At 53.2% G+C, this 11,175-nt stretch overlaps 1 protein-coding gene across 1 annotated transcript; it reads right to left on the bottom strand.

The window, feature by feature from the left end:
* Window positions 1–3,006: 3,006 nt before the first annotated feature.
* On the bottom strand, window positions 3,007–4,521 carry LOC138847124 (zymogen granule membrane protein 16-like). Its single transcript, XM_070064875.1, has 3 exons — window positions 4,466–4,521; window positions 4,192–4,324; window positions 3,007–3,420 (listed from the first exon to the last, which is right to left on the bottom strand). Exons 1-3 carry the CDS (start codon window positions 4,518–4,520, stop codon window positions 3,189–3,191), a joined length of 420 nt encoding a protein of 139 aa, XP_069920976.1. The 5' UTR covers window position 4,521; the 3' UTR covers window positions 3,007–3,188.
* Between the last annotated feature and the right edge of the window lie 6,654 nt (window positions 4,522–11,175).

Below are 11,175 nucleotides of genomic sequence, written 5' to 3'. Positions count from 1 at the left end.
TGAGCCTCCTATTCAGCTCTCCTCCTAGTCCAGCCATGTAATGCAAGTCAGCAGGGGGCCTCCCTTAAAGGGGATTTGCATCTCTTGCAATCTCTTCCAGCACCCCATGGATAGGTCTGGGCCTCACACACCCAGCCAGGCCTTAAAAGTCTATCCAATAGCATTAAGCTTAGAAAGCCCTCCCTGCCAGTTCCTAAACACAGGGCTTTCAGTAACAGCTAACTCAGATAGTCCTGCACCTATTTGGACAGGTCCTCACTGAGGACTTAAAGGGCCTATCTCTTGAAGGGGGTGCACAGTAGTCCATAATGTAGATGGTTAAATGTAAATGATTTGTTAGTCTGTCTCCTTTCCCAGCCTGAGACTCTAGTCTTGTACATTGGTTTAACTTCCTAGCAAAACTGGCTACTGGGTATCCAGAGGAAAACAAAGCATTGCTAGTCCATTAGAGTGTTAATTATTTAACCCTTATCCTCACCCCTGGGGAGAGAAAACCTGCCCCAGAGAGGATATGGGACATGCAGCAATTTCCTACTCCTGCAAACTTCAGGCAGTCCCAGTTTTCTCTATCAGGTTCCCAGATACAGGAAAACAGCACAGTTCCTAAACCAGGCTCTCGACAGGCAGCCAAAGCAGAGCCCCCTCCTTTGGGGGAAAGAGCAAACCACAGCCTTTGCTCAACTAAAGGATGCTATGACTAAAGCCCTGTGCTAGGACTGCCAAATCCAGAGAGACCCTCCCAGCTGCACATCACTGGGAGGCAGGGAGGCAGCTTAGGAGGGTTAACTCAGGATCTGGGACCTGTTAAGCAACCTGTGGGCTACTTTTCTAAAACCTTAGACATGGTTGCACAAGGATAGCCTCACTGCCTAAAGACAATGGCAGCGGCTGCCTTGCTGACAGAGGAGGTATCTAGAATTACAGTGGGACAAGACATCGCCCTTTATACCCCACACCAAATAAATTCTCTATTAGAGCAAAAGGGCTCTCACTGGCTCACAGATCGCAGAATACTAAAATATCAGGTCCTCCTCCTAAAAAACCCTCAGGTAAAAATAAGGCATTGCTCTACTCTAACCCAGGGGGAAAGTGGTCCCCTCCACTCCTCTGCTGAGACTATAGACTTGATCTATGCCAGCAGAAGGGACCTAAAAGACAGCCCCCTGACTAACACACATGAAGTTTGGTTCAAGATGGAAGCAGCTTTGTCAGATGGGACCTGCTTCTCCTGGTATGCAATAGTTACGGCATGGCACGTTACTGAAGCGTGCTCTGCCCCCAGGAACTTTTGCTCAGTTAGCAAACTGATTGCCTTAACCAGAGCTCTAGATCACAGAGGGGATTTGTAAGGCACCTTCACTCTGCATGGAGACCTCAGACTTCTGGTAAGGTAGAAAGAGCCAACCAGGCTCTATGGAAAACATCACAAGGATAAAAATGTGTGCTTGGTAAGTAAGGTTTAGAAGGAAAGAGTGTTCTTGGCAAGAAGGGTTAAAAAGGAAAGAGCTTTTTAAATAAGGAAAGGACATGGTTGTAAGAATCCTGATGGCTAGTTTACTCTAGACTGGAATGGAAATGATGGTACGTTTCAAGTAAGTTGAAGAGGGTGTGTGGAAGTCACAAAAGGTTATAAAAGAAAGAAATTGGACATGCTAAGTGCTGTTCTGGGGGGTGTCTGTGCCATGTTCTAGGAAGAATGTTGTCTCTGGGTCAATCAGACTGGACAGGTACAAATCCAAATTCGTACTTTTCCTGGACAAAGCCAAGCAGCTCCAGGACCAGGCCAAGCAGGGCTGGGATTTCTGGCCTGACATCTGGTCATGGAAATCCTGGCTATTTCTTCTCCTTGGCGCAATAACTTCTGTAATCTTGATGCTTCTCCTTGCACCGTGTTTTTGGTTTTTTTTGTTTGTTTGTTTGTTTGTTTTGTTTTGGTTTGGTTTTTTTTGTCTTTTTTTTTGACAGGCAGAGTGGACAGATAGGGAGAGAGACAGAGAGAAAGGTCTTCTTTTGCCATTGGTTCACCCTCCAAAGGCAGCCGAGGCCGGTGCACTGCGGTCGGCGCACCACACTGATCCGAAGGCAGGAGTCAGGTACTTCTCCTGGTCTCCCATGGGGTGCAGGGCCCAAGGTCTTGGGCCATCCTCCACTGCACTCCCTGGCCACAGCAGAGAGCTGGCCTGGAAGAGGGGCACCCGGGACAGAATCCGGCGCCCCAACCGGGACTAGAACTCGGTGTGCCGGCGCCATAAGCGGAGCATTAGCCTATGAGCCACGGCGCCGGCTCCGTTTTTATTTTCTGTTTGTTAGAGAGGTGGGAGTGGGGGCAGAAGCTGGAGGAGAACTCAACCGGCGCTCCGTGTGGGTGGCACTTGAACCATCCTGAACCGTCCCTGCTGCCTCCCAGGAGCCACGTCAGCAGGAAGGTGGAGTCAGGAATGAAACCCACTCGCTCTAATACGGGACATGGGTGTGTCTTAGCCACGGGCTTCTCATCTGCCTGAGCGCCAGTTCCCAGAGGGCTAAGCAAGAGCACCAGGTTAGGGGTAAGACGAGGAAGAACTGGCCTGGGGAATGGGGTGGAGTCCTTAAGCACAAACTGGGGCGAAACTTCAGCAGGGAGATCGCATCTGGGACAGATGGGAGGACAGAGGTCAGACCACCCACCTGCAGCTGAGCTCCAGGGAGAGGGGACAGCCTTTGGTCAGAGAAGCCAGCCCCTTCTCAGGGGGGAGGGCGCCAGAGAGGCACACCTGGGGCTCGGCGGTGTGCCCCCGCTGAGCCTTCCCTTCAGAACTCCTGTTTGGACAGACATTCTCATGAGCTGACCCCGAAAAGAGTTGGTTCAAACCAGCGTCTCCTCTCCTTGCGACGTACGGAAGAGCCCAGGATTCTCAACACCTGTCTCCCTCGTGCTCCCACTCTTAGCAGCAGGTAGCCAGAGCTGAGAGTCACACCGCCCTCCAAGAGTGGGTCCCGCCTGCACACACCCACATGCACACCAGCTTTAGCCATGTCCTTTTATTGAGCCATTTGTATGGGAATGGTGATCAGGGAGTTGTCACACCCCACCACGGGGCCCTGCCACGGAGGAGGTGGGCTCAGCAGTCGCTGAGGTAGTTTCTGGGGTGGTTGTCCCAGTGCAGGCCAATAGCGGTGACGAATAAGCCAGCTCGGCCATTGATGAATCAGAGCACGGTGTTTCGGTCCAAGGGGACAGCATACAACATTATGCCTGTGTCTTTCCCAAAGGAAAGGAAGCGACCCTCGTCAGTCACAAAGTTCAGCGTCTTCAGGTAGTTGCTGTATGACCCAGACACTGGGATCACTGACTCCCCTGGGTGCAGAAAGATCTCCTCCAGGTCTCCCAGGTTGCCACCCACGTAGTCGCTCCACACCTGGCCATAGCGCACCTGGAGACTGGGACGGGTGGGAGGGCAGGAACGGGGACACTGATTAGGTCATCAGAGTTCAGGACCGTTTGGCCTGCACGTGGAGTCCTCCAAACTGGACACTAGCATGAGCAGTCCCTGCTAGTTGCCCCAAAAGTGTAGGCCGGGTGAGCCCTGGAGGACCACACAAAGAACTTCAGCTCCTGGCCTGGCTGACAGCAGGTGCAGAGAAGGAAGGCAGCTTGCCCAGAGTCGCCCACACACAACACATGGCAGGCCTTGAATTTGGAGTCTAGCTTCCTACGATGCCCCACCCTATTCCCGCACTTGTGGAAGCAAAGGGATTTTCTAACAGCTGAGTGGCTCCCTTGTGGGAGAGGGAAGAGGCTTGTGTGCTGTCCCAGGAGGCAGATCCAGCATTAGCGGACACACTTTGGCTCTGCACGTGATAGAATTTTCCGACTAGCAATGAAGTGGGGACTGCTCAAGAGAGGCATTGAGCAAAGTTGCAGGGCACCCAGCAGGGATATTGGAAAGAAAATTTAAACCACAGAAGGCGGGTGGGCTGGGCTGGTCGACTTCCAGGCCCCTGAGAGTTAGTGGTTATTAATGATTTGCCACCACCAGGCATATTTGGGGAGGGAGGAGTCCAAAGGGTGCGGTTCTGGAAGCCGAGTCCTCTCACAGCTATCCCCATATCCTGCCTCACTAGGGACCTGTTGGTTGAGGCACAGGTGGCCCAGAGTGAAAGAGCACTTCCTGAGTTCTAAGACCTTGGAGGAACACAGAAGAGCCTTACCCCACGATATTGAAGCTGTTGACCCGGACACGGATGGCTGTGATGGGGCCTTCCAGCTGGAGGCCGGAATGGGAGAATCGCTCTCCTCCTCCACTTCCGTACTCGCCACTGTAGGAGGAGGCCCTGGCCTGGACTGCAGTGGAAAGAAAGGGGGGCTTGGAGGCAAGGACCTCCCAGTTCCCACCGCTCAGGGGCCGCCCTGCAAGCCTTGGCCACCAGCCGAGCAGGGGCCCCTTCCCGCCACCTGCCACCAGAGTCCCAGCGGCTTACTTACTGGCACTGGCAGAGGCCGAGGCACAGAGAAGGCCCAGGAGCATGAAGGTCCACATCGTGAGGCTGCAGGGGGGAAGAAGAGAGGAGGGGGGAGGTTTCCCCCTTTCCCTCTGGCCTCCGGGTGGCCTGACCCTTCAGCTCCCACCTAGCCAGACCCAGGCTCAAGGTGCACAGCACTGTCCACAGCCTGCAGTGCATCCTCCAGACCTGATGTTCCAGGGTCCGACTGTCACTGGCCCGCCCTTGGTCTGGCTGTAGCCACGCCCTCCTTTTCCCCTCCAAGCAGAAGGTCAGCGCTCACTCTTGGTGTGCGCTGTGTCCTGACACAGCCAGGACGGGGACTTTCTGAAGTAGGATGGAGGATAGGCCTCAGCCTGGAGACGGCTGAATTTCCTGAACCCAGCATCAGAGCCAACACCGACAAGCTGGCCGCTGGAGTGCAGTAGGTGAGTCCTCCGCCCCTGGAGCCGCCATCCCATATGCGCACCGGTTCAAGTCCCGTCTGCTCCACTTCCGATCCAGCTCTCTGCTAGTGCCCTGGGAAGGCGGTGGAAGATGGCCCAAGCACTTGGGACTCTACACCCCCTTGGGAGACCTGGAAGAAGCTCCAGGCTCCTGGCTCAGATTGGCCCAGCTCTGGCCATTGCGGCCATGTGGGAGAGTGAACCAGCAGATGGGATCTTTGTCACGATTCTTTGTCCACCGACACACGCCTGGCCTTTCCCAGTCACCTGAGTGTCCCAGGTTCCTAGTCCTTCAACTGACAGCTGACACATCTCTGCACCAAGATAGCTTCAACCCAGGTGCTCACTTCACTAACACTCCCTGCCACTCAATCCAGGCATCCCCTTCCCCAGACCAGATCAGATCTGAATCCCCACCGACCTCTCTTTATCTCTCTCTCTCTCTGCGTCTTCTCTGTCTGTGTAACTCTGACCTTCAAATAAATAAATAAATCTTTATTTTTTTATTTTTTTATTATTTTTTTATTTTTTGACAGGCAGAGTGGACAGTGAGAGAGAGACACAGAGAGAAAGGTCTTCCTTTGCCTTTGGTTCACCCTCCAATGGCCGCTGTGGCCGGCGCGCTGCGGCCGGCGCACCGCGCTGATCTGATGGCAGGAGCCAGGAGCCAGGTGCTTTTCCTGGTCTCCCATGCGGGTGCAGGTCCCAAGCACCTGGGCCATCCTCCACTGCACTCCCTGGCCACAGCAGAGAGCTGGCTTGAAAGAGGGGCAACCGGGACAGAATCCGGCGCCCCGACCGGGACTAGAACCCAGTGTGCTGGCGCTGCAAGGTGGAGGATTAGCCTAGTGAGCCGCAGCGCCGGCCCAATAAATAAATCTTTAAAAAAAGAATTTTCCCCCTCTTTCCTGATATTTTGATACAAAAAGGAAAAAAAAAAAAAACAAAGAAAAAAAAAAAACGAAGAACAAGCAGGCAGTAAAGTTTAAAGAATGGCATGGCAAACACCTGTACAACCATATACCACTTTATGGATTCTATCACATCATGGGGACTATCTTGTACATTAGCAAGTCTAGCCAGCCAGCCAGCCTCAACCTGCCAGCCCCTTCTCAAACCATCTCTGTCTCTGAGAAGGGTAATTTGGGCTGCAAGTTGCCCCCCTCCCAAGAGACGTCATTCCAGGGAGCATGAGGGAAGCTGAGGCACTGAGGGGTGCAGGTCCTCCTTGCAGCAGGGTGGGGCTGGGCCCCTGTCCCAGACTCTCAGACACCATGGCAGAAAGGTCCTGGAGCCCTCCCCCACCCTCGGGTCTGAGACTTCAGAGTGGGTGTCAGACTCCTTCGGCCCCGCGAGGGTGGATCTCTCCACCTCAAGCCCCGAGTCCTGATGTCTGGCGTCTCCAGGACTGGTTCTGTGACCCCTCTGAGTCAGCAGGTCTTCCAAGAAGACAGAAGCATGGAGGCCATGGAGGGTCTGGAGTAACTAGCATCACTTATCAGTGGCTCCTGACCCGTCGCTCAGGGCATCCCACTCCCTCCCCTCCAGCTGACTCATCATCTGGGACTGGGGGCTCAGCCCAAATGGCAAAGGGAGTCCCGCCCTCCAGAACCGGAAGTAGGGTGGCGCACTTCCGGGAGCACAGGTGCACCCAGGCCAGGAATGCCAAGGTGTCTCCTCTCTTCTCCTTGGCCTTCAGGTACCCTTTGACGGAACTGTCACCTCACCCAGCCACTCGGCTTGACCTTGTCCCTTGTCCTCTGTCTGCCTTTCTCTGCTGATTCTCTCCCTTGATGCCTGCAGGAAACGCCCAGGACCCTTAAGACAGAGGCCCTGAAGGGGTCCCAGGGCCCGCGCGTCCTTTCCAAGAGTCCACATTTGCCCTAGGTAGTGACTGAAGCACCAGCGCAGAGCGGGAAGGCGGTGGAACACCAAGCTCCCACCTGTCCATCTGTTCACACTAGAATTTGTAACACTATTTATTTAGGGGGCCGGCGTTGTGGCGTTGTGGGTAAAGCTGCTGGCGGCAATGCCAGCACCCCGTGTATGGGCACCAGTTCGTGTCCCGGCTGCTCCATTTCCAACCCAGCTCCCTACTAATGCGCCTGGGAAAGAGGCAGAGGATGGCCCAAGTGCTTGGACCCCAGCTCCCATGTGGGAGACCTGGATGAAGCTCCTGGATCCTGGCTTTGGCCTGGTCCAGGCCTGTCCGTTGTGGTCATCCGGAAAGTGAGGCCAGGAATGGAAGATCTTTCTCTCTTTCTCTCTTTTCTCTCTTGTGGGGAGCCATTGCACTGCGCCCTAAAGATGGCACCGGCTCCTTTCTCCCGGAAGGACTGGCGAGAAACAAACAACTCCTAATAAGGAGATGGCTGAGCTCCCTTCTGGCTTCCGCATTGCTGTACCAATCAATCCTTGCCACTTGGCTGCTTTTGATTGGTGTGCTGATGGCTATAAGAGGGATGGGAGAGGGAAGGAGGCGGAAGAAGAAGCTTGTTCAAGGTTCCTGAATAAACTGCTTGAAGAAGAGTTCGGGTTGTGTCTTCCTTGCTGGTCGAGGGACGCGACACTCTCTGCCACTCTTTCAAATAAGACATAAATATATTTTTAATGGCCACCACATTGAGGATGGGACAGCCCAAAGCCAGGAGCCAGGCTTCTCTCTTAGGGTCTCGGACATGGGTGACAGGGTCCCAAATATTTGTTCCCTTGTCTGCCTCCTTCCGAGGCGTGTTCGAGGGAATTAGATGGGAAGCAGGTAGCTAGGACTCGAACCAGCACTTCAACTAACAGGATGCACTGCTAGAATCCAAAAGTTCTACTTTTGAAATTTATATTTATTAAATAAAATCTTCCTCTAAAAATAATAAAAGTAAAAAATTAAATAAAAAAATTTATAGGATGCTGGTGTAGCAGGTAGGCAGTTTAACCCGCTGTGCCACAATGCCGGTCCTCTCTTTGGCAATTTAAAAACGTGTTTATTTTCTTCTCCTTGAAAGGTAGAGTGACAGGGAGAGAGAGAGAGAGATGGGGATCTTCCATCCACGGTTTCGCTCTCCACGTGCCCGCACAGCCAGGCCTAGGCCAGGCTGAAGCCACAAGCCAGGGACTCTCTCTGGGCTCCCACATGAGCAGCAGGGCCCAAGCACTTGTGCATCATCTGTTCTCTCCCAGGATGCATTAGGGGAGCTGGAGTGGAAGTGGAGCAGCTGGGAGTCCAACCGGGAACTCTGATGTGGGATGCAGGCATCCCAAGCGGTGGCTTAATCCGTTGCCCCAAACCCCTGCCCCCTGTTTTCCATTTAACCCAGGGGCCCGGCCTACTGCCCCTGAAAATGTCAAGGACGTTGCCTTAAACTTCACCCAGCCCCAGTGCTACAGGCTATGAAAGTCCAAAGGTCTCTGTGTTTTCAGTGTTTTGCTTGGCAAAGCAGCTGTATGCAGGAGCCAGTGCCATGCTAGCCTGTTTCCAAGCTCCTCCAATGAGAACTTGCCCAACCTGCATCTCCACACACCAGCTGTCTGCTGCGTCATCTATAAAATGCCCCCTGCACCCCCACACCATGGGGGAAGCAGCTTGGAACCCTCACATGCTCCTGCCTCCTTTGAGCCAATGACACAGCTCCTCTCTCAAAGGACCAGCAACACAGGTTGTGTTTCGACCAAGAGGGCAGTGGAGCTACCTAGCTCAGTGCAACCTGAACTTGTCACGTGTGACAAGGAGTTCCAGGGAGTTCTTCTTAGGACTTTGCAAAAGTGACAGCAGAACTGGGAGGCCATGGCTTCCATGTCACTGGGTCCCTGCCTTATCCTCCCCTCCTGTGTGGCCCCGAAAACAACAAAGCAGCCTTTGCCCTCTTTTCGAGTCTTGGTGCAATCCAGACCCCATGGTGGGACTGAGCCTCCTTCACCTGTCAAAAGACAAAATACAACAAGTTTAATCGAAAAGATCCTAACTGGCTTTTGTCTGTGATTCTAGAATCAGGCTGAACACTTCTGTGTATAAAATAGGACAGGTGTTCCTGTGGACCCCCTCCTACGCCCCTTTCCTGGTCCTTGCCCTCGGTCTAAGTCCCCCCAGGTTAGGCAGGCACACACCACCCAGAAGCCTAATGCCGCTTCTCAGCTCCTCCTTTTACTGTCGGTTCGCCCGGCGAATTCACATAAGGACTGATCATGCCAGAATTCGGAAGCATGTCATTGTCCCTCACTCGAGAGAGGTGACGCTCCGGAGACACCATGTGGGCATACGGCCTTGACCTAATGAATCAAGGATGTCCCCCAGTAAGCACAGGAGAAATATAGTGAGTCTGTGAGTGATAAGAGCCTGTCACTTCAGGCTGCTGCCTCACAGGCAACAGTTGAAACTTAGGGAGAGAGAGCTCCAACAGTGAAAACGACAATGTAGCAAACAACGCAGCAATGCCTAGTCAGCCACCCCCAAATATCCATGGGATGAACTTAGACGATCTCCAGGCAGTAACCAATGCGAGGTCATCCCATCTGCACCCAGTGAGGATCCCCACGTTTTGGCAGTCCCCAGGCACCCAGGCTCTCAGGACAGCAGCTAGACCTCATCCCACCCGCTTGTCTGCCGTTAATCTCGAAGTGAACACAGAATTCAGTTCCTGGATTCCAACGCCTGTAAAAAGGCTTCTGCTAACCTAGGGCCGAGGATATGCTTGTGTCTTTCCAGAGAATGCGGGACAGCCCATTTGGGTACCAGCCAGAAACATCAAGCCTACAACTCTCAGCCAACCAGAACCAGCTGAACAAGACTGAGAGTCTGCCTTGTTAGCGGATGCACCTGCCCTATCATCCTACCCTGAGAAGGTGCCCATAGCCACATCTGCTACTGCTTTATAGCCCACTAGCTCTGGTCAGCCACTGAAACGGCCCACAGCCTGTGTTCGCTCCCTTGCCCACAAAGGAACGATGTTGCTCGCAGCTTATCGGTCTTCAGTAGACTTTTATTTAAACAGGATAGAAAAAGAAACCCTTGAGCAAGGGGAGCTCCGAAAGAAAGGGGAAGCTCCCGTACCATGTCAGAAATGGCTTATATAGTGTATCATTGCAGAAGCATGATTTGCAAGCTTAGTCCATGCGGCGGTGCTCCAATCGGGTGCCTGATCACGCACAGTCCATGCGCTCCTGGTCCAACCATAAAGGTGATCACGCGCCTTCATCCAATCAAGCTCCTGGTCACGTAGCAGGCAACTCGGGTGCTAACAACAAGCTTCCACCTGGTGTTTTCTCAGCCTTGTTCAGTGGGAAAAGAAGTACGGGAAGCCCCAAGGCCATAGTTGTTTTGACTCTAGCCTGGACTTATGAAACGGTCCCGATATCACAGCTCCACAGAAACCATAAGCATCCACACAGCAGTAACTAATGCCAATGGTCAGCAAGCGAAGCCTTAGCATGTGGGCCCATGGCCGGCTCATGGGTCTCCATACCTGTGTGCGGTCACGCCATTCCTGATTACCACTGTTCCTCATTCAATCCCTATCTGAGCAAGCACTCCTGTGGCCTCCCTTTTGGAGCACTGGTTAGTCAATGATGGGTAAGATCCGCTGGGAGACAACCTAAGACAGGAACAGCCATGTGCAGAGACCACATGGAAACGGGGTCTGGCCAAGAGTCATGCCTCCTGTTGCTCAAAAATAAATGAAATGGAAGAAATGTGGTGGAAAGAGAAGGTCATGCCAAGATGGCCGCTAACAACGGAAACTGCCTAGCAACAGGCTGTGATTGGATGGCTTCGGGAACCACATGGCAATGGAGCCTGCCTGGCAACAAGCTGTGATTGGATGGCTTTGGAAACTGCCTGGCAACAGGCTGTGATTGGTTAGGACATAGACCGCCCTTTGACCAGATTGAATGCCTTGGCTATTTAAGCTGCTCTACCAACTGAAGTAAACGAGTCTGTGGGCTGCTCACCTCTGGCTTGCTTTCACCTGACACCTGGGGTCTGTGTGGTGACTCCATGCCTCTTCCCCTACCACGCTCCTCCTCTCAGAATAAATCCACCGCAACATCACAGTCCCCAGCTATGACTACCAGCTTATTTTTGTCTTTCTGGAGACACACTTCTTGAAATAGCCCTCGCCTCTGGGAATCCTCACCTCCCATTCATTCCTTAGCAAATTGCAGTCTGCTTCAGCCGATTCCTGCAGGCCACTGAAGCTGTGCTTGTCAAGATAATGGATGACCTCCTCATGGCCACCATGGAAGAAACGGAGATCTTTCC

This window comes from Oryctolagus cuniculus, chromosome 19, assembly GCF_964237555.1.
Source record: "Oryctolagus cuniculus chromosome 19, mOryCun1.1, whole genome shotgun sequence".
Taxonomy (NCBI): Eukaryota; Metazoa; Chordata; class Mammalia; order Lagomorpha; family Leporidae; genus Oryctolagus; species Oryctolagus cuniculus.
Note: the sequence above shows the minus strand (reverse complement) of the source record. Positions and strands in the feature narration are given on the sequence as shown.